We start from the raw sequence: 21,476 nt of genomic DNA, 5'->3' as shown, positions 1-21,476 counted from the left end.
GAGAAGAGAAGAGAAGAGAAGAGAAGAGAAGAGAAGAGAAGAGAAGAGAAGAGAAGAGAAGAGAAGAGAAGAGAAGGAAACCCCAGAGGTCAATACACACAAACACACACACACACACACACACACACACACACACACACACACACACGGACACGGACACACGGACACTCGTGCACACAGATGCACATCTATACAGATACTCATGGGAAGAGAGCTTGCTACCAGGAGAGCTATCAATCCATAAATTCTAGGATAAAGTCTTAATATCAAAAGAAACAAGAGGAGGGGGAAAGGGGCTGAGAGAGGAGGTGGCTCAGGCCTGTGACTGTGCAGTCTTGTGCGGTTAACTGTGGCCCTGGAATGAAGTGTGACCAAAAGTTCTCCAAACCTTTCAATTTGGCTTCTGTTCTGAACTCTGCTGTATGGGCCTGGGCCTGGGAGGATCCTGATTTTGCCAACTGAAAACCTGTGCAGGAAATTTCACACAAGCATCCAGATACCAGAGCACTCAGCCAGGTCCAGCCCTGCTGGCTTCCTACACTGCAGGAGCCCCCCTCACAGTTCAAGCCTATTCCCCAGGGCCAATGGCTGCCCTGCCTCTCCCTCATAAATGTCCTCTGCCACTCACTCATTCCACACAGATGTCCAAATGCACACTAACCCACAGGCCAGATTTTAAATCATGTGCTCAAACTTCCGAATACAGTTGCTGGCTTAAGACCTATGCCTCGCATGTGATGGACTTATAGTGTGATAAATGAAGCAGATTGAGAGTTATCACATGTGCATAAAACAGCAAAATGGACACATGAAACACATGTGTTAAATGTCCAGGTAGCATTAAAAGTTATCACCCTCTTCAGAAACACCACTGCATGGTTTGGTTTGGTTTGTTTCGCTTTGTTTCATTTTGTCTTGCCATAGTTAACTGAAAGGTGGGAAGTCATGAGACTTGTACCCATTGCTCCTGACCACAGAGCCAGAGACCAGTTCCTAATGCTAACTTCACTTCTCCGGTTCATCTTCATTTCTGGTTCTGATGAAAAGTTGCCCCCTGTCCCACTGCCCTGGTCATCTTTAACTGTCACTCTGACAAGCCCTAGGGTCATCAGGAGGAGATCCACTGAGCAATCCTCAGATCAGATTGCCCTCCGGCTGAGCTGGGGATCATCCTGATAATTGCAGGGAGAGTCAAGCCCAATGCGGGCAGCACCACCCTAGGCAGTTGGGCCTGGACGCCGTAAGAAAGCTAGCTGAGTAGAAGGCTAGCTTCCCAGCCGGGCAGCAAGCAGCACCCTGCATAGCTCCTGCTGTACTGTACAGTGAGGTCCTGGACCAGAGGTCATGCTGTGTGGAACAGCAAGCAGGCTTGCCTTGAAGTTCCTGCTCTGGGTCCTTTCCTTCACCTCCCTCAGTGATGGACGGCACTCTGGAGCTATAGACTAAAGTAAGTCCACTTGTCCCCCTAAGCTGTTCTGGTCATAAGTGTTTTATCTCAGCAACAGGAACTGAACGAGAGCACAGTCGTTGCATTTGCTTTTAAAGACAGGGGAAGTGGGCATGGTGGTACACCCCTTTCATCCCTACACTGGGGAGGCAGGCAGATCTCTGTGAGTTCAAGGCTAACCTGGTCTACATGGTGAGTCCAGGACAGCTGGGGCTATGTAGAGAGGCCCTATCTCAAAAACAAGAGGGGGACAGCCATACCAAGGCATCTTCATGGGCAGCACAGGCAGGAAGCTCAGTTTCTATAAAAAGCATGAATGCCAATGCGGACACGTGCTCCCCGCTTCACCACAGAAAGATCCACACCCACCTAACCCTTGAGAGCAGAGTCCTGACATGCTGGGCCTCAGAATCCCTCTGTGTGCCACTGCAGGCAAACACTACCAGGCCTACAGGGATAAGCAGGGCCCCAGCTCCAGGGCCTGGACACAACACTCTGGGTCTTCTGTGACTATACCACTCTCTTGTACAGTATGTTGTTTTAATAGAAAATGGAGAGACCATCCATCAGATAGAAAAGAGGTCACAAGACTGAGAAAGAAACAGCAGGATTCATCATTTGCCACCAATGATCTGTGATAAGAAAACAATGTTTCTAAAATACACAAGTAAATGTTGCCAAGAAACAAAAGAAAAGTTTTCCAACAATGATGGGTATGTGAATGAGAGCCAGGGCAGAAAAGTCTGAGAAACCAAAAATATAAAATCAGGAATTTCATGAAAATACCTAACATTCATTTTTAAAATTCCCCACGACCGCAGGAACGAATCACAGAAACTCCAGGATCCACGAGAGCCTCCCTTTACAGATCGCTATTGGGGAAGCAGGGAGGGGGGCACAATTTGTTCCCTCCTTATAGGAGCCCTCAGACTAGCTCAAACCAGCTGTTCTTAGAGAGGCAGGTATGTTCTGCACCCATGGGCTTCTGTGTATAGCAGTGGTAGACTTGGTTCATGCCCCAGAACTTTTAAGAGAAATAAAAACAAAAATGTAAAAGAATTTTTTTTTAACATAGCATAAGCCTAAAGGCTTGAATAACTCTATGAGAACCACTTTGGCCATAAAGCAACAGAAAACCACTTGAAACTAGTCACGGTGTTGGCTCTCCGGGATAATCCAGAACTGGAGCTGGCTACCCAGAACTTAAACGGTGCCATCCCAGTACCCTCCCTGCGCTCATTTTAATGGCTTCAAATGACATTCTTCCAGTCCAGGGCCAGGAGCACATGCACACCAAGGCCACCATGCACCTATGTGGAAACAGAAAAGCACTTCGAGGAGCCACGGATTTAAACTCTCTGAATTAAAATGCATAAAAACAGACAAACCTGTATTGTATGTCTGTTCCTGCCCAATCTCACGTAGGTCAGACGGGAAGGACAGGGCCAGGTCCTCTGCCACCATGAAGCAGCAGCAGTGGTGTTATCAAAAAGAAAAGCAATGCAGGCACGGTGTCATGCTCTGCACAGAGTCTACCTCACAGTCCCGGCTGGAAGGACAGCACAGCACACACATGCTGTTCGCCAAGGCTACACCTGCCAACCACTTTGTCTAAACGGGATGGGAAGTCCTGCTGAAACGGAAGTGGCTTCTCCCAGTGCCTCTGGCAATGCCTTGTAAGTCTCCACTGTGCTATGAGATTTCATGGAAGAGGGCTGCTACCATGTCCCAAAGAAAGTATTTCAGGAGGCTAAGGATGTGGCTCAGTTAACCAGAAGCTTGTCTAGCACCAAGGAGCCCTGGGTCCAGTCCCCAGCACCCACAGGATACGGCGGTGCACACCCGTAGCCTCAGCACTTGGGAAGCAGGAGGATCAGGTACCCAAGGCCTCTCAAGGCCGCACAATGGGTTGGAGGCTAAAGTGAGCTACATGAAACCCTGTCTCAAAACAAAACACTATTTTTGTTCTTGAGTTTCAACAAGGTTTCCCAGGAAACCTAGCTATGTTCTCAGTCCATTATGAGGTATGTTTGTTTATACGTGAATATTATTTTCTGCCCCCACTCCCATCAAGGCCAGCTTCTCCCTTGACTCGCAAAAGGCTAGGGAACTACACTTCACTTACATCTCTCATAACCCTGAGCTGGGCCTAAAATCAGAAGCCACAGAAAGGGAATGAAGTCAGATGAGGCCTGAAGACAGGTGTAGATAAGGGCCCTGGGGTACGCCCAGTCTCTGGAGGGCATGGCCGGAGTAGCCCCAAGGCGACACAGTGGCCTCCTCCTTCCTTCTTGCACCCTTGGAGCAGGAAGGGTGAAAGGCTTTTACCCCGACTGCTCTCAGACCTATCTAGCTCCCAGTCTCTTTCGTATTACACCACCTCAGTGATGCACCTAATCAGTCCCCAGATCCACCCGCCATGCGGGTCTGGGCTGAAAAAACAGATTGCATCACACTGTCTAGGGCCGTTTAGCAGCAGCTTGAGATTGCAGGAGCCTGCAGCTGGATGGACAAGATGCTTCTGGGTGAGGCGGGGCTCAGAGGCGGGGCTCAGATGTACACCATCAGTGGTATCTGGCTCTACTGAGGAACCAGACATTGGACATTGCAACCAAGATGTTGACTTCATTGTCATATGCCTACTTGTGCCCAGGCAACAAAAACATGATTGGGTATCTGGACTTAATTGGCCCTGGCACTGTCAATTCTGAGTCCTTGAATATCATAACTTTCAGTCAGGTGGCAGAGCCAAGTGTCTGCTTGTAGCTGACCTGGGTCTTTTTCATAAGATGAGATTTAGGCCCAGATTTTCAGAACTATATGTTAGGCTGCATATAAGGCTGTCAAAAGTCATCCTAAGTATAGGAACTATAGGGATTCAAGGATATCAGGATAGGAAGTTGCAAACTTGGGAGCTAAAAAGGACAGATCCACATCAAGTGAGACACAAGTGAGGATTGACTGTGATAGTGATGGCAAGGGGTTGAAGTCAGAAACATACACACACACGCGCACACACACACACACATACATACACACACACACACATACATACACACACATACACACAAGCACACACATACACACACACTCGCATGAGCACACACACGCATGTGCATGCACACGCACACGCACATGTAAGAGAAAGGATGGGTTATCAGCACACAGGATGGACTGAGAGCATGGAACACGGAACATGAGAGAAAGAGGAGAATCAAAAATGAAGCATGTTCGGGCCACGAGCGATTGATAAAGACTGCTGACCTTTAGCTTGATTCTGGACATGGTGATTTCCCTACAGCATCCAAAGGGAGGGTGAGGCTGGCAGGCAGGACTTGGACCTGGGGAATTATTGGTCATTCTTGCCTGGAGATTCCCAGGCAACTCTTCCAACTCAACAAAACCTTCCACATAAAAAGCTGGGCCATGGCGAATAGAGACAGGAGGATGGCCAGGGCTCCCAGCTCAGCTCCAGAGTTAGTGAGAGGCCCTGTCTCAGGGAATAAGGCATAAAATGATAAAGCGTGACATGTGGTATCATCTTCCCCTGGTATCCTCACATATGTGCATGGCCACACACACATGTACACACACATATCACATGTGATTGTCTTTGACAAATAAAAAATACAGGGCTAGAGAGATAGTTCAGTGGGTAAAGGCTTGCTTGCCCCCAAGCCCCAAAATCACATGATAGAACTGACTCTCACACATTGTTTTGTGTTACAGATGATAATAGGATGTGCAAACCATTATTAACAAGTTAATCACAAAATAACTCCATGAACGCTTACCACAGCCTTAGCAAAATACAGCAACAACTCATCAATAACTAATTTCTAGAGTCCCCATTTGAGCCCTTTGCCAAGTTCAGGGGCCTCTGTCCTGGGAGTCTTAACTAGGAGACAAAAGCCCCACACCCTGACTTTCTGGAGTGTTCCTGTAACCATGCTTCATGGAAGTGCTGCCACGGCAATTAGACACACTTGGCTGTGAGCTGGAGTGTGTAAGGATGGCTTATCAAGTTACTGGCAAACCCTACCACACATCATAACCCCAAACTGTGTTTCTCCAAAGACATGTTACCACGTCAGGTAGGGAGAGAGCAAACGCTCAAACAATCAATGTGCTAACAGAGATTCTGTGAACACTCTGTTCATGATGAAGTCACACTGGGTCCAAACCAAATTAGCTCCAGAAACTGGTTTTCTGCCTAATTAACGGAGCATGGCAGCGGGAGGGAAAAAGCCGCATGCAGAGGAACGAACCACAGGGCTCCTTGGCTTCAAGAAACTTACAGTCTGGTTGGAGAAATAGGCAGGCCCCAAACGCAGAGTTAATCGGCAAGACAAGAAATGGCAAGCGGGAAGGAATGGGTGCCAAAGGAGCACTTTTGTTTTATTTACTGGAAAGATAAACATAGCCCAAACCATGAGCTGAGCTCTAAGCCCCATGTTAATTTAAAACAGGCTCCTGTGTTCAGTAAACAGAGCAGGTGCTGAAACCAAGTCAGCTTCGCAAAGAAGGTTCCCATCTTGTCCCTTTATGCTAAGCAGACCTCTGCAGAGGCAACCCCTCCTCTGGAAGGGGTCTGAAGCCCCCTGCAGGTCCAAGACCCAGTGAGAGACTTACTTGCCTGGCAGAACCCAGAGCTTAGTGAACCTATTTTAAGAGAGAATCTTTTTTTTTCTCAGTAACCTTATTAAAGTCCCTGAAACAAATGTCAGGAAACACTAGCTAGCAGGGATCTGCCAGAGACTTCCCCAAAGCACACCAGGACCCAGCTCTGAGAGATGGCAGAGAGCCAAGTGAGGCTGCCAGCCCTCCCCCCATTTGTTGTGGGCGTATCTTTCACCCAGGAGCCAATGGCCTCTCTGAAAAGTGGGTGTGTCTGCCCAACGACCTAATCTGGGGATCACAGAACTGACCAAGCTCCTACACCTCATCAAATAAACATCCTTTGCCCGCTAAAATAACTCTAAAAGCAAGATTGTAACTAAAGTAGTTGGTCAAAGGATACACCTGTAATCCTATCTCTGGAGAGGTGGAGGCAGGAGGATTGATAATTTGAGGCCAACCTGGGCTACATAGTAACATTCTGTCGCAAAAAGGGAAAAAAGATGAAAGAAGCAATTACATCAGAGACTGTAATTAACAGAGATTATGAGTACACTCAAGGCCTCTGAAATAGCCCTGGAAAAACAGAGCATTCTGGGGTAGCAAAAGCAGATGTTGTGTGTGAATTACCTAAAATGATGGACGAACTGGAATCTGGTGAACAGGCAGCAACAGCTGCCCCTGAAAGCCTTAAAGGTGAAGCCTTGGCAAGATCAAGCTAGTCTGAGAGTTCTGGAGCAAGGGGAGTTAAGGGTTCAGTTTTCCAGGGAAACTTAAACCTTTTCTTTCCCTAAGTTCCCCAAGAGAACCATTCTAATTACAGAAATCTGACACTAACATCTCTGTAGCTGAAGGTGACACGCACAGAATTGAGACCTTTCAGGAAGATAATTTATGGCTATGTATCAAACGAACAATTTTTAAAAACTCTGTTCCTCTTCTAAATTCTTCCTTCATATCTCTCCCAAAAGAAAAGGGCCGGGGGTGGGGGAAGGACAGAGACGTATAAAGCATCAACAACATGGTACTGATTGCACAAATCAGGGCAAAATCACATTAAGGACTCCTATGGGTCATTAAAAGCCTTAAAAATTGTAATGACATGAATAAGTACTTATTGACTTTAGTAATTTTTGTTTTAAATAAATGCAAAGCTGGAGCATAAACATGGCTAGGAGCAACAGAATATTAAAAAGAAATATGAATACTAATATAGAAGAAAAAGCCTAAAAGGAAGTAAATATCTGAAATGTGAGACTGTGGGTGGTTTTCAAACTGTCTACAATAGATACCAAGTTTATGAATGTATTCATAAATGCTACATTCTTTTAAAAATTGATTTCATGGGGTTAGACCAATGGCTCAGCAGTTAAGAGCACTGGCTGCTCTTCCAGAGAACCTGGGTTCAGTGTCCAGCTCACACCGCAGCTCACAACTGTCTGCAACTCCTGCTGCAAGGGAAAAGTAAATGTTTTCCATTCTTTTAGAGGCAGAAAGGTTCAATTAAAATATGAGCAATTCTCATCCTTAAATAGTCTAAGATCTGTCAGTCATGGATGATATAAATCAGATATAAATGGGGGAATTCTAAAGAAAAGAGAGGTTGTTGGGGTCGGAACAGCGGTATCTTCACTATGTACAAGCAGAACTGAGCATGGAAAAGATACAAGGAGCCAGTGCTGCTTTCAGCACACCATAAAGATGGAACTCTCACAAGGTACAAATAGGGGGCAATGTGAGGAACAGTATGGCTTCCAAGGCCCTCAAACTTTGTTCTAGTCTAAAGGAAGGGAAGACTCTGGCGGTTAACCAATCCTGTGTGACCTGGGGTTCTACAGCTGTGATGGGCAGCTACCAGACCAGAACCCAAACCTTGAGAACTTCAGAGATTCTGTAAGGACCAAAGGATGACTTGACTACTTGACTTTGGGCTCCACCACAGTCCTGGCCTGCCATGCTCCTTGGGGACTTCACCACATGCTTTTCTTTAGGCTGTGATTCTCTCCATGGCTCCTTTCCCTCCAATGGAAAGAAAGCCTGAGAGCCTAGCTCTCTGTGGTAACTTCCCACAGAAAAATAACAATTGCGTGCACAGTGCTGACACGCTTCCTCTAGGGACAAAACAGACATGCTCACCGGAGTCTTGTCTGTTAAATGGGAAGGTTCTGACTCAGCTATTTCCAGGAAACACAGGCTGAGTGTTCTAGAAAGGTTGTCTGAGTTATGGGTAACTAGATTAAATAAATAAATAAACAGCAAGAAAGGTGTACACACACACACACACACACACACACACACACACACACTTAGCAAAAGAAAGGAAGACAGTCCACAGAAAGGGGTAAGAAACTCTTTTTAAAAATCAATATAAGCTGGGTGTGGTGGCTCACGCCTTTAATCCCAGCACTTGGGAGGCAGAGGCAGGAGGATTTCTGAGTTCAAGGCCTGCCTGGTCTACAAAGTGAGTTCCAGGACAGCCAGGGCTATACAGAGAAACCCTGTCTCAAAAAAACAAAAAACAAAAAACAAAAAAAACAACAAAAAAAATCAATATAGATTTTCACTCATCACCCCAAATTGTTCTCCACTGAAATAAGTACACATACACCCTTCTTGCAAGGTGCTAAGGAGTCCCTGGTAACAGCTACAATATCTACAGCCAGAAGCCACATCTCAATCTGGAAGCTGGCAGGGATTCTGGAGCCACACCCTCCTACAGACAGGTAAGGAGCTCTTACTGGTACACCCCCCCACCCCCGACAGTATAGGAAAAAACATGCACGCAGTGTTCTTGGAAGCAGCTTACTCATCTGTTGCTCAGCTATCTATTCAGTAGTTAAGAAGATGGGGTACCTGGGCCCAGTGCCCCGTTCCACACCCTGATTCCCCCTATTGCTGAAGCGGGGTCTTTCTCAGAAGGATGATGGAACATCTAAATGGATGCGGCAACACCCAGCATGGGATTATTGTTTGCCGCTGGTGTCCTTTTTCTCGGTGTATGGGAGGGTCTTTCCCTCACAGGAAACAACCAGAATGCATTTGCAGCACCAGTGAAGGAATCCATGACTGAATCAATGAGAGAGAGAGAGAGAGAGAGAGAGAGAGAGAGAGAGAGAGAGAGAGAGAGAGAGAGCTGTTCTGTCCTGTGTCCTAAGCCTGCCTCACCCAGTGAAGGGCATTCTCAGCCCACCGACCCCCTTATCTCTAACCTGATGGTAGTTTCCACTCTGGATCCATCCAAATCTGCCTATACCCACCCTTCCCAGGGCCTGCAGAGTAAGGCAACTGCCAAACCCTCCTTAGTCCCTTACAGTCTCGATGTCACAGCACCAGGGTCTCTACCCTAGACAGGGTCTCTCTGTTTCTTTCAACACAGAGTCTTTCCTGCAGGACCTACACACATTTTTTTTTTTTGTCCCCTTCTGCCCACCATAGTCTTCTACTCTTTCAGATGCTCTACAGCTCCATACGCCATCTTCCAATCATGCTTCGAATCCCAGTTGTAATACTTTTAGTTGTCATGGACTCATAATAAATGTACAAATGTATGCTTGCGGCGGGATGTTTCCATACATATATACTGTGGTCAGGCTTAGCTGAGTCCCTCAAGAACTTATTCTTTCACTTGCTGTTCCTTTAATGCACACCCACACAGACCAGATCGTTTAGAATCTTCTAGACTAGCTATTTTGAAATGCCTAATTTAAACCACTTAAATTGTCATCGGTCTACTGTACCACAGAATGTGCGAAGTCACCCCTCCTATTCAACTGTGTCCTTTAAAGATCCTCTAATCATCCTCTCTTAAATGTCCAGGCATATGATGGCCAGGGCCCTGTGACATTCCCAGGCACAGGTGTGAGCAGCACAATTTTTGCTTAGCCTTGACATCTTTCTATCACAGAGTTCCCTAGCATTAAAAGTTCCCAGAAACATGGGAACACTAAAAATAGATAGATAGATAGATAGATAGATAGATAGATAGATAGATAGATAGATAGATAGGTAGGTAGGTAGGTAGGTAGGTAGGTAGATAGATAGATAGATAGATAGATAGATAGATAGATAGATAGATAGATAGATAGATAAATTGGAAACCTTCCCATGCATTTAACCACAAAGAGAATGCTCTCCAGGTCATTTTAAATGAACAATGAGTAGGGTCCTCCTGTACTCTACAGAAACAAAAGCTCCTGGTTTCTGGGGCCCTGTGTCCCTTGGAAATCCTCAGCACAGAGGGGAGGTACTGTCTGAAGTCCTGCTGGGTAGGTTGTGTCTCTCAAGGTTTCCACTTGCCATCAGCATTTAAGCAATTGGAAAGAGAGAGGAGGAAGGGAAGAAAGGAAGGAGGGAGGGAGGGAAGGAGGGAGGGAACGAGGGAGGGAGGGAGGGAGGGTATCAGCACTGTCTGGCAGGTCTCCTTCGTTGGGATTCAGTCTGCTTTTCCATTCCACTCTTCGATGCTCATTACACAACAAAACACCCAAGACAGAGAAACAGGAAATTCCACCCCAAGGTAAAACTCCACACTGACTTCAAAAGGAAACCCCCAAGATAAAATTGTAAAAACTTTTGAAGCCTTTTTTGCTGGGTTGTAAGACACATGCTATACCAAAATACCACCATTTGGGGTCTAGGATCTTTTTTTTTTTTTTCTGGGTAGAAAGGGAGTTAAATGAAGGCCTTTGTATAGCAAAGGCACCTGGGGTGGTACCCAGGGAATGAGCCCTAACCCCACAGCTTACCAGCAGCTGGAGGCAGTCTGCCAAGCCTTGCACAGGACACTACCACCCAGCATGGCCCTGCAGCTCCTCCCTCAACATGTAAGAGGGAAAAGAATTAGAATATAAGTTTCAGAAATGTCAGAGAACGTAAAGGGGGGCACATTAGAAAACGGGATGGGGGGATGCATATCTTAGAATGGGTTCCTTGGCATTTTGACCGTTTATGAAGTCAGTGGCTTGGGTAGAAGGCAGAGAGGGTATGGGGGAGAGTGAGGCATGAGCTGCTTCCTCGCACGAAGGGGCAGTGTTTGATCAACCAATCAAGACTAGGGAATGATTTCTTCTCTCCTCAGAACACAGATTGGGAATCACCTGGTTTTAATAAACAAGATGTCATCTATTGGTTAAAGGAACTAGAGTGTATAGGGTATTTTGTGGGAGAGGGTTAATGTAAATATTCTCAGAAAAGGCTCAGTAGCGGAATGCTTACTTAGCCTGAGCAAAGCCCCAGGTTCCAACCTCAGCACCAGGAAATGCATGAGTGAATGAATGGATGATGGACACACTGTTAGGTAAACTGAATCCTCATGAACATCTATTTTACAATCAAGTCTTTAAAGTTGTGTGTGTGTGTGTGTGTGTGTGTGTGTGTGTGTAAGCAATGTGACCTGTTGAGGCCACACGTGGGCATTAGACATCTTGGTTTGGAGCTGCCCAAAGTGGGTGCTGGCATGCCAACTCTAGTCCTCTGACAGATCAGTAAATGAAGGTGTTTAACTCCCGATCCATCTCTCCAGCCCCACACACATCAACTTCATATACTCATCAGGAAAAAAAAAGCTCAATCAGATATGATGTTCAGGGAAAATACTTTAAACTCCCAAAGGGAAACTCTTTCAAGTGGTGGTCTTGGAGCGAGCTGCCTTCTTAGCCGTCTGTGATGGTCATAACCTCAATGACTGACAGCAAACCCCAAACACTTCTCTATTTTTATAGTGAAACATCAGAAGTAATTTAGAAACAGCTTAGCCCACAAGTTACAATAATCCGAATTTCGGAGAAATTAGGAAACAATGCGTAGAAGACTGTTTTGAAATGCGTCTGGTGATGTGTCAGTGATGTGATGACACTTTCTTGAACAGATTGGAAAACAAGGCGTGAGGAAGAGCCCTGGTCTCTGGACACGAACCAGACCCCTCGAGCCACTGTGCAGAACCCCAAACGATGCATGAGCCACACTTCACAAAGCTTCCTGGGTCAACCCAGACCCTGTTCCCACTGTGGGATGCTGGGTTAGGTTGACAACACAGCTCCGTGTCCACTGAGAAGATAATTCACCATTGTCTAAACATGGTCTCCTTCAGCCCAAACTCACAGCTTTTCCTTCTCCTCAGCGCCTGAGGCCTACCTTCCTCCACAAGCCTAGAACCTCTACCAGATGGCTGGTCCCCAGGTCCCTAAGGACACAGCAGTCAGCAATCAAGACAGTGTGACCATTAGCAGCCATGGCTTCTGTGGATGGATGGAAGTGCCCACCTCAAAGGTGTTATGTGTACTCCCGAGCAGCTGCCGTGGTGCATGTGCCTTCTAGAAAACAGAAATGGAACGCGCTTCATCCTCCCCTCTGAGTCCCTTGCCAAGATCCATACTGCTTGTGCAAACCCTGCTTTCCTACCACCTTATTTTCCCACGCAAGAAAATAAGACTGATGACCCCAGTGTGGCAACTGGTCTCATGGGATTTACAAAGGACAAGAGGGGACAATTGTGACAACTCGCACTTTTGTGAGGGTCTTGCTCAGCACTGCTACGGCCCATGATCTTGCACCACCACAGGGGGCTGGCTGTACACACTCTGTTAGAGTCTGCAGAGGTAACTCCCTTCCTTGTAGGTAAAATGTTGGAAATGGAAGGGAGAGCCTCCGGGGAGAGAAATTTCAAAGCCCGGGCAGATGCTGGGAAATCCACCGGCATAGGAGGAAAAAGTGACCCTCGCCTCACACTCTAGGATCTTGTAACCATGTGTTTGGTTCTTTTAACGTGGCGTTTGATTTTCCAGAGGAGCCTGAATTAGCACCCTAAGCCAGCAATGTATTCACGTGGCATGCTGTCACTGTCCCCAATGGTGAGCCAGCTTATAGTAAACAAAACAGTTAGCCACAAGCACCACCCTCACCTCTCACAGAAGAGAATATACTAGAAGGCCCCAGAAAGGAAGCAAAGTGCCGGATCCAGCCTTTGCTCGAGCCGCTACCTCGGTGTGTGACATTGGGCAACTCACTTAAGGCCTCTTTGGGCCTTGGTCACTCACTCTCCTCTTCTGAAATCAGATTGGGCCTAAGATGATCTAAGCTATGGACTCCAGCCCTGGAGTCCTGACATCCCAGGGGCATACATAATCATAAGCATCCGTTTAATTGCGGGGTTGGAAGACGGAAGGAGCGTCTAGCACATGTCAGCCTTCTTCCTACATGCCTTATTTATACCATGAGAAGTTAAGACATTTCCACCAATCAAGGTTCCAAATGTGGTTTTACAGAAGTAAATTATGTTCTGATACACACACATACAACTGAGGCCTGGCCCACTAAATAATATATAACCAATTACACCAAGCTACCAAACCAGGAGGCAGCCTGAAATTTGACAAAATGCATCTTAAGATTTTCTACTTTAAATTATTTTGCAATTTTTAGAGATTCTGAGTAATGTAGAGGCCAAACATACTAATGGGTAACATTTTGTGATAACATAAATAAAAAATGCATGAATTATCTCATGCTTTGCATAATTCTACCTGTCATGAATTCATTATAAAAATATGTCTTTCATTAATTATTTCAAAAGTCTGAAGTCCAGCTCATGATATAAATATATAGAAGGAAAGAGATATTCTAATAAGGCTGAGCTGCCTTCTCAGGAGGCTAATTTATAAACTTCCAGAGCCTACGATACACTAGGAAAGCGCATTAAAAATATATGTTGACACACACTTGATGCTGTAGTCTCTCTTTAAAAACAAATGTTTTCTGTGTGCAGCCCACAGGCTTTCAAAGCTGCAGGTACATGGATTAAGTTTAATTTGGGCCTTTCTAAATTAATTTCTACTCTATGGTTCCAGTCAGCCAGCTCCGATCAGGTTTGTCACTCTTCATGAAAAACATTGCTTTCTAGTGCATATCAGGATAAACAGAGTGGATGGAAAATTTCAGACCAGGAACTCCCTTTTTTCTCATCCTCGCCTCTGCCTCACTTCCCCTAAAATGCATTTTTTTTTTCCCTAAACAACTGCTTCAGTACCATCTCTAGTTTCCTCCTGAAACCAGGAAGGACGTACCCTATTAACAGACGCCCACAAGTCTAGCTTCTAACCCAGAACAGAGGAGAATCGGGGAAGGAAGATTCAGGAAATTTCCACGTGACAATCGCTGCGGTACCGCCACGGAGTCGGGGAGAAGGAATAGCTTCTCAGACCATATCCAAAGCTAGTCTCCAGAAAAATATTTTTAAAAAACTGACAAATATGAGTTTTTATCATCAAAAGATTCTTTACCCCCAACAGAGGGGTGGCTGTCACTGAGAAGTTACTTACAACGATGTGTGCTGGCGACGGTGAACGAGCATCCTTGAGGGTTTGTCTGCTCTGGAGGCTTCCTGCTTGGACATCAAGCAGTGGCCATTTCATCTGAAGATACTAAAAGAAAAGAAACAATTAATTCAGGGAAGGAGGGCCTACACACTAACCCACCTAAGAATAAGCATTATGCATTATTTACATAGGAAAGTAAAAACAAACAAACAAATCTGAACACGTGCAACCAAGGAAGAGGCATGAGTACTTTTCCTGAGAGCCGAAAGCCCAAATGCAGAAAATTAACGTTACTGACAAGCACAGTCTTGTCTTTGCAGGTTCAGTCACAGGGTGGCTCGAGGAAAAAAGGGGCTCAGTAACACCACCTTGTTCAGAGGGGAGTCACAGAAGGGCATGAGAAAGATGAGGGGGATGAGCAGGCAATGGAGGAGATCGGGGTAAATGGAGAGAAGTGGGGTATAGACAGAGAAGAAAAGAGGGGGCAAAGGCAGAAAGCGAGCCCAGAACCTCAGGCCGAAAGGGCCTAGAAGACCAAATCTGCTCTTTTGGGGGCCTTCATCTTTAAAACAACATCATCTGTCACTTCCTTCCATCCACAGCAGAGTAAGCTCTGTCATGACCAAGAACAGCATTCCTCAACCAACCCAAAGCCTGGAAAACTAAAAGCATTTCTTGGCAGCAGATGCGCACCCAGAGCACGGTGCAATTTATGCAGTCAATTCAAAAGAACGATGCAATTCTTAAATGTGGGCAGCATAAGCAGGAGAGAGAAATAAAAGAACATGCCAGTGTATCCCCCCTGCCATTCTCTGGAGCAGGAGATGAACACAAAGCTGGCCACTTCTACTGCAACTGACAGGGTAGCAGTCAGGGGGTGCTGAGACAGCAATTGACCTAATTCCTTCTTTAGTTTGACAGACAGGGAAACTGGGGTGAAACAGTGGGCTCAGTCCGTAGATGCTTTGAATACTCTAAGGACATGAGACTTTCCTGGATAAACACAGTTTCACCAAGGAAATGGGATGGATGCTTGTCGGGACATGTGTTCGAGGCTTTTGGATTCCAAATGTCATGTGATGATTAAGTATCTGTAAAGAACAAATGTCATCATTCCAGAGACTCGAATGATGCAAAATGACTCGTCTTAATACTCATTATAAAAATGAATGTACTTGTGTGTGAGGAATGTCACAGTCACACGTGTAGATCAGAGGGCAACTTGCCCAGGTCCATTCTCTCCTTCTACCATAAGAATTCTAGGTATCAAACTCCCACCATCAGGTTGGTGGCAAAGTACCTTTACCTACCGAGCCCCAGGACTCTGTATTCAGTGGCCACTATAGGAGCTTGCTTTGTGTCTGATCTTCTTGCTGAGAATAAGGAGGAACACAAGATCCTGCCCTGGGGAAGCTCATCCTTGTAAGGCACACAGCCAGGTGGAAGTGGAATGCGGGCAGCAGTGCCCAGGCAGACTCTCTGAGACAACACTGCCCAGAGTAGATGCAGATAATTCTGAAAGATTTCGATAGAAAGAGAAGACAGCAAAGGACAGTCCAGGAAGAGGCTGAGCTCAAAGTCCCGGTAGGAACAGAGAGGTCAAAGGTACCAGTAAACGAGAGCATGGTTCCTCAAAGACATGCCTGCTTGGCAAACTAAAACCAAATGTGGCCATGCTTCAGAAGGAAAGCCCACCAGCTACCTGCAGAAGCGTCGTCTGCTTTTCCTGCCTAGATCCACACAAGGTGGCTTCATCCCCTACAGCTCGAGGCTTCTACCAAGAGGCCCCTGCAGTAGTCGTAGCTGGTGGGTAGCCTGACAAGATCGTCCACCGAATCTGCTCCCGCCTACCTCTAGCTGCTGTGTTAGTTAAAGGGGACACCCTATTTGCGATGAGAGAGTAAGTAGTCTGCCCAAATATTGAAGGACATCAGAATTCCAGACACTGAATCCTAGCAAGACCCTCCCGTCCATCCCTTACAACTAAACCTCTTCCAAACTGGAGCCAGGATAACCCCAAGTGTGAAACCACAGAAGACAGTTTTCAGGGTACCCCCAGCTCGGCCTTCAGCCAGAAGGCTCTGGGAATCTGTTTTTCCCTGCCTCACCCTGACTTTTCCCATTCATGCTCGCCACATAACTACAGGGGCCGCATTGGTCAGAACCACTCGATAGAGTCATTTCCTTGAGGCCAACCAAAAATGAACACTGGCCAGCAAGCACTACCTCTCCGCCTCACAAGAACCCACACACAGCTCTGCTGAGCCGGACAGCCACGCCCACACCTCCTGCCTTGCTCCAGTGGGAGGGTCTTTGACCATCTGTAAAGGAGGTCTGATTGCATCCTGATGCCAGTTGAATTAGAACATTCAGGCTTGGTTTAAGGTGGCAGACTTGCCCTGAGGAACCACCCAAGAACTGTCAGACTCAGAGCGCGCTATCAGTGGAGACTCCTAATTCCTAGTGTACATAAAAGCTTCATTGTGCACCGCGTCCGATCTCCATAGGCTACCTGCACCACATATTTTTATGAGCCTACATTTCAGCGCCCTGAGCCTACAATACCCATAATTTTCAATTATGTCAGGGCAGCCCAGGACCACTGCCTATATAACATTACGGGCTGGAGGAAATGAGAGTCACCCCTGCTGCCCAGAGAGAGCTAACCAAATCCAGATGGTGGAGGACAGCCCCTGGCCCTGCTGACTGGCAGGGACTCCTCAATGGCAGCCTCAAATGCTCCTTTTGGGTGTAATCTGATACCACTGAACAGCCAGGCATCCACAAGCCCGTGCACCACAGCCAGAGTGTGGGGCGACAGGGTTCCTTTCGGGAAAGCAAGTACTAGGTTGGGATTTTTATTTTAAAAGACGTTATTAGCGTCTTCCAAAAATGTCGCTCCCCAGTTCCTTCATCTTCCCCCATAGGTCGTGGTTAACAAGAAAGATAAACAAATGAAGGGGAGAAGAAGGAAATTGGGTACAATTAGAGCCCAAAGGGAAACCTTTCCCTTCTGAAGACATTAAGCCGTGAGAAATTCTATTCTGCTGAATCCTAAAGGAAGATATTCGGTGGCATCTCAGATGCACAGAACAGTTGAACACAGTCTCATCTGCCCAGCAGCTCCACTGCAATTTTATATCCTTTGAGGAAACAAAATATCTCCACCATTCTATAAGAAAAACAAAACCTGGCTCCTGCTCGCTTCCTCTCAGGACTCTCTGCATGGAAATTATGAATTGCCTACAAAAACATTACACTTTTCAACAAACGGCAATCAAACGGGGCTGAGGGAATTCCTACCTTGAGAACTGTTGAAATGGGGTCTGCTCAGCTTTCATTTAGTCAGAAAAGTAATTCTACTAATAAGTCCATTCTGACTTAAGCGTTTTTCATCTTTTGTTTAATAATAATGTCCTGATCGTGGCCCATTAGGCTCTCCTCCAAGACATGTTTTACAATACATCTCTAGGATCTCGGGTTAGGCAAAGACGGTGGGGACCTGTGGGCAAAGACCTGGGGGACACACGCAGCACCAAGGGCTTGTGGGAATCAGAGCAGCTCAAAAGACTGCAGAATTGTTAACAGGAAGGAAGGGCCGGGAGATGGCCCAGTCAGCAGTGTGCATGCCATTCCAACATAAAGACTTAAGTTCCAGTCCCCCAAAACTTAAAAGGCGGGGCACATATGTAAAGTGAGTGCTGGAAGGTAAGGACAGAAGGGTCCCTTGGACCTCACTGGCCAGAGAGTCTAACAAATCCCAGAACTCAAGTATGGTCTGAGATTCCGTTCCAAAATAATAACAGCATGGTGGAGAGTGTTTGAGACAGACACTAATGTCAACTATAATTTCAACATCAATACACATGCTCACATGCACATATCCCATACACAGGGAAATGTGCACACACATGTTTATACACACACCCCTATACAAAGGCACACAATAATGGGCACGCACATGCCCACACAACTCATACAAATTCACAAGAAAATGAGCACACACATGTATACACACACACACACACACACACACACGGAAATCTGCACAAATGAGAAAAGAAAGTGTAAGCATCTCTAATTTCCTTCCTTCTTCCATTTTCCCCCCAATAAAAGGGAGAAGGTAAAAGATGGGGAAGGGCTTCCAATAGAAGGTTTGGGGGTTACTCCCAGCTGCAACCTCCAGGACCCCACCATCGGAACCTGTTACTTTATAGCTGCTACTGGGGGCCGGTGCACATTCCTAAACAAACAGAAGGACCCCAAACACAATGCCAATGACAAAGAAGCTGTTAGGAAAATTCTCACCCTTAATTAAACACCAGCCGCTTCCTGGCTCTTCTGTCCTTTCTCTGGCCCCACAGATGGACATGGACGTGGAGACTGCCCCCACACTCCTTACTTATCCAAGAGTAAGGATAAGTATTGAAAAATGTCTTCCATAATGTACCAAATGGCAAATATCTTAGGCTCTGAGGTCCATGACCATGCCCACCATTGTGATTTAAAAGTGCCTGACCCCGGCAGAGCTTGGACATTATGATACATTATGGCAGCAAGCACTCAATAAACTGTATTACAAGGACAGTGGTATCTGAATTTTCTGTATGGGACAGGGTTCTGGTCTTCCACTGGTTTTTCATTTTAGACTGTAGGGAATATATGCACGTGACTACAGGCATGAAGGTCAGCGAGCACCTCAGATTCTCCTGGTACCTGAGTCACCTGACACAGATGCCAGTTCTCGAAAAGACTTCTCTTGGTTACTTGAGCCATTTTTTTAAAAAATAGCAAAACTCGAAAATAAAATTTAATTTACTAATTAAAAGGGGTGTCTTCACTTCCAAGCCATCTGAAGGCAGGTGCAAGCCAACAGAGAGCTCCAGCCTGCGCACAGTCAGTCTTTCTAGCTTAGAGAGATGGGTATAGGAAGACTACGGAAGCTACTTCCAAATGGATGCCATTTCTGTGTAAGTCTATGATCTAGACATTCAAATACAGTCATGCAAGAAAGTGTGTTCAGTGGCTAAGAGGCCACAGGTTAGATTCAAATGTCACCGCCAGACTCAAGTTTGGAGGATTATAAAAGAATCTAAGCTAGACAAAATGCCTCCCACCTTTAATCCCAGGTGGATTTCTGAAGCGCCAGCCCAGCCTGGTCTACATAGTGAGTTGTAGAACAGCCAGAACTACATAGCAAGACCCTGAGCCCTCTGTCCAAGGCACCCAGCCACACGCTAGATCACTACTCCAAAGTGGCTGCCTCTCCCGTCCAAGGTGGAAGTTCTAGAAACCTCTGAACAATTTTGACTGGAAAAGGCTCATCATTTCCCAGAAGCACTGTATCATGTGACTTCAGATCATCCCCCCCCCCCCCAAGGGAGCAAAGTTGGTCTGAACTCAGGGCACAGAGAAATCATCTCAGAGCTTTGAAATCAACCTTATAGAAGCTCCTCTCTCCAGCACTTTCCCATATGACAAGGCTGGAATGAAGCCCACTCGGTGCCCACTCTGCTTGCCGCCAACAGATCAGCAGATGGCATTAGCCATGAGCTTACACAAAACAAGGCAGAGGGACAGTGCAGAAACACACTCTGTTCAAGGAATGTGGAACTAGAGGTTAGGGAGGTGACTCAATTTGGTAAAATGTCAGCCTCACAATGCAAGGACCTGCGTTCAATCCCAAGAGCTCACATAGAGAGCACAGCATGATGGAAAAGCAAAGCATGATGGGAAAACAAAGCATGGTGGGAGGAGCTTACAATTCCTGTGCTGGAGGAAGGAAACTGTGCCCTGAGGCTCACTGGCCAACTAGCCTGACCTAGTTAGCAAATTCCAGGCCAGGAAGAGACCCTGTCTGGAAAAAAAAAAGAAAAAAAAGGTGTCTGAGTCCTGAGGAACAACGCCTGAGCTTGACCTCTTGCCTCCATGAGCACCATGCACAGATACACACAAGGACAATGAAGGAGAAATTACCTCTTCCGGAAAATTGAGTTCCACGGTTGGCCCTTAGGAAAAGACAAGTGGGAGTAGACAAGCTCCTAAACCCGAGCGGATCCTGACTAGGAAAACCACTCCTCACAAAACCAAATAGCTGGGTCAGTCTTCGAAAAGGATCCCTGATGGATCCCCGTAGACAAGATCCCCTAAGGCACTGATGCTACGAAGTTGTAGATGTCCTGTCTCTAACAAAATGGAAAGTCAGACACACCCTGAAGGGAAGGGTCACCCATGGTCCACAGTATACAAAATCATGCAGTCTTCCCTTCAAAGCAGCAGTCAGAAGCCGACTCCCCGGCCAACAGGCAACACGGGACAGAAAGCAGCAGCAACATGCCAACCCTTACTAAAGAAACGGCCACCAGAAGCCACTTACCACAAAAAAACAAAGTACCAGAAAAAAGACAATTGGCAGTTGCAGTATCCCCCTCCCAACAGAGGTCATCACTGGGCCTCTTTAGGAGTTCAAGTTATAAGAAACACCCCCCCCACACACACACACACATACCCTCTCTCTCTCATATACATACACACACACACTCACACACACACTCTCTCTCTCTCACATACATATACACACACACTCACACATACACACACACTCACACACACACACTCTCTCACATACATATACACACACACTCACACACACATATGCATGCATGCACGCACGCATGCACCCACAGATGCACGCACATGCATGTACCCGCACATGCATATACCCACACCCTGCTCACAACTAAGTCTGCATGACCCTTTCTAACCTTTCCTCATTTCTTGGAAATAGAGGAGAGAAAATTCAGCCCATTTCCTATGAACAAGCAGTTTTCTCCTGGTAGTTAAGGACTCTCAATTTATCTACAATGGTAAAATTTGAAAAGCTGTGACAAAATTAAGTTTATACAATGCTCTATATACATTTTCCACCAGCTATACCGAAACTGAAAGTAGTGGAACATTCCAGAAGTTCCATCAGAACCTTGCAGGACATCACTATAAGGCCCATTTGGCCACTGCTTCTGCAGATGGTAGCTCCCATCCTTCAACATACTGCAACCCTTTAACACAGTTCCTCATGGTGTGGTGACCCCCAACCATAA

At 46.3% G+C, this 21,476-nt stretch overlaps 1 protein-coding gene across 32 annotated transcripts in view; it reads right to left on the bottom strand.

Moving 5' to 3' along the window:
- The window catches only part of Tcf7l2 (transcription factor 7 like 2), a 190,792-nt gene that overhangs the window by 101,685 nt on the left and 67,631 nt on the right, over positions 1-21,476 (bottom strand). For all 32 annotated transcript variants that reach the window (XM_021187795.2, XM_021187678.2, XM_021187787.1 and 29 more), the window contains one exon: positions 14,380-14,481. In XM_021187795.2, the coding sequence (XP_021043454.1) occupies positions 14,380-14,481 (102 nt within the window). The remainder of the gene's footprint in view (positions 1-14,379; positions 14,482-21,476) is intronic.

The sequence above is a fragment of the Mus pahari genome, chromosome 1 (assembly GCF_900095145.1).
Source record: "Mus pahari chromosome 1, PAHARI_EIJ_v1.1, whole genome shotgun sequence".
Taxonomy (NCBI): Eukaryota; Metazoa; Chordata; class Mammalia; order Rodentia; family Muridae; genus Mus; species Mus pahari.
This window is presented reverse-complemented; position numbering and strand designations above follow the sequence as displayed.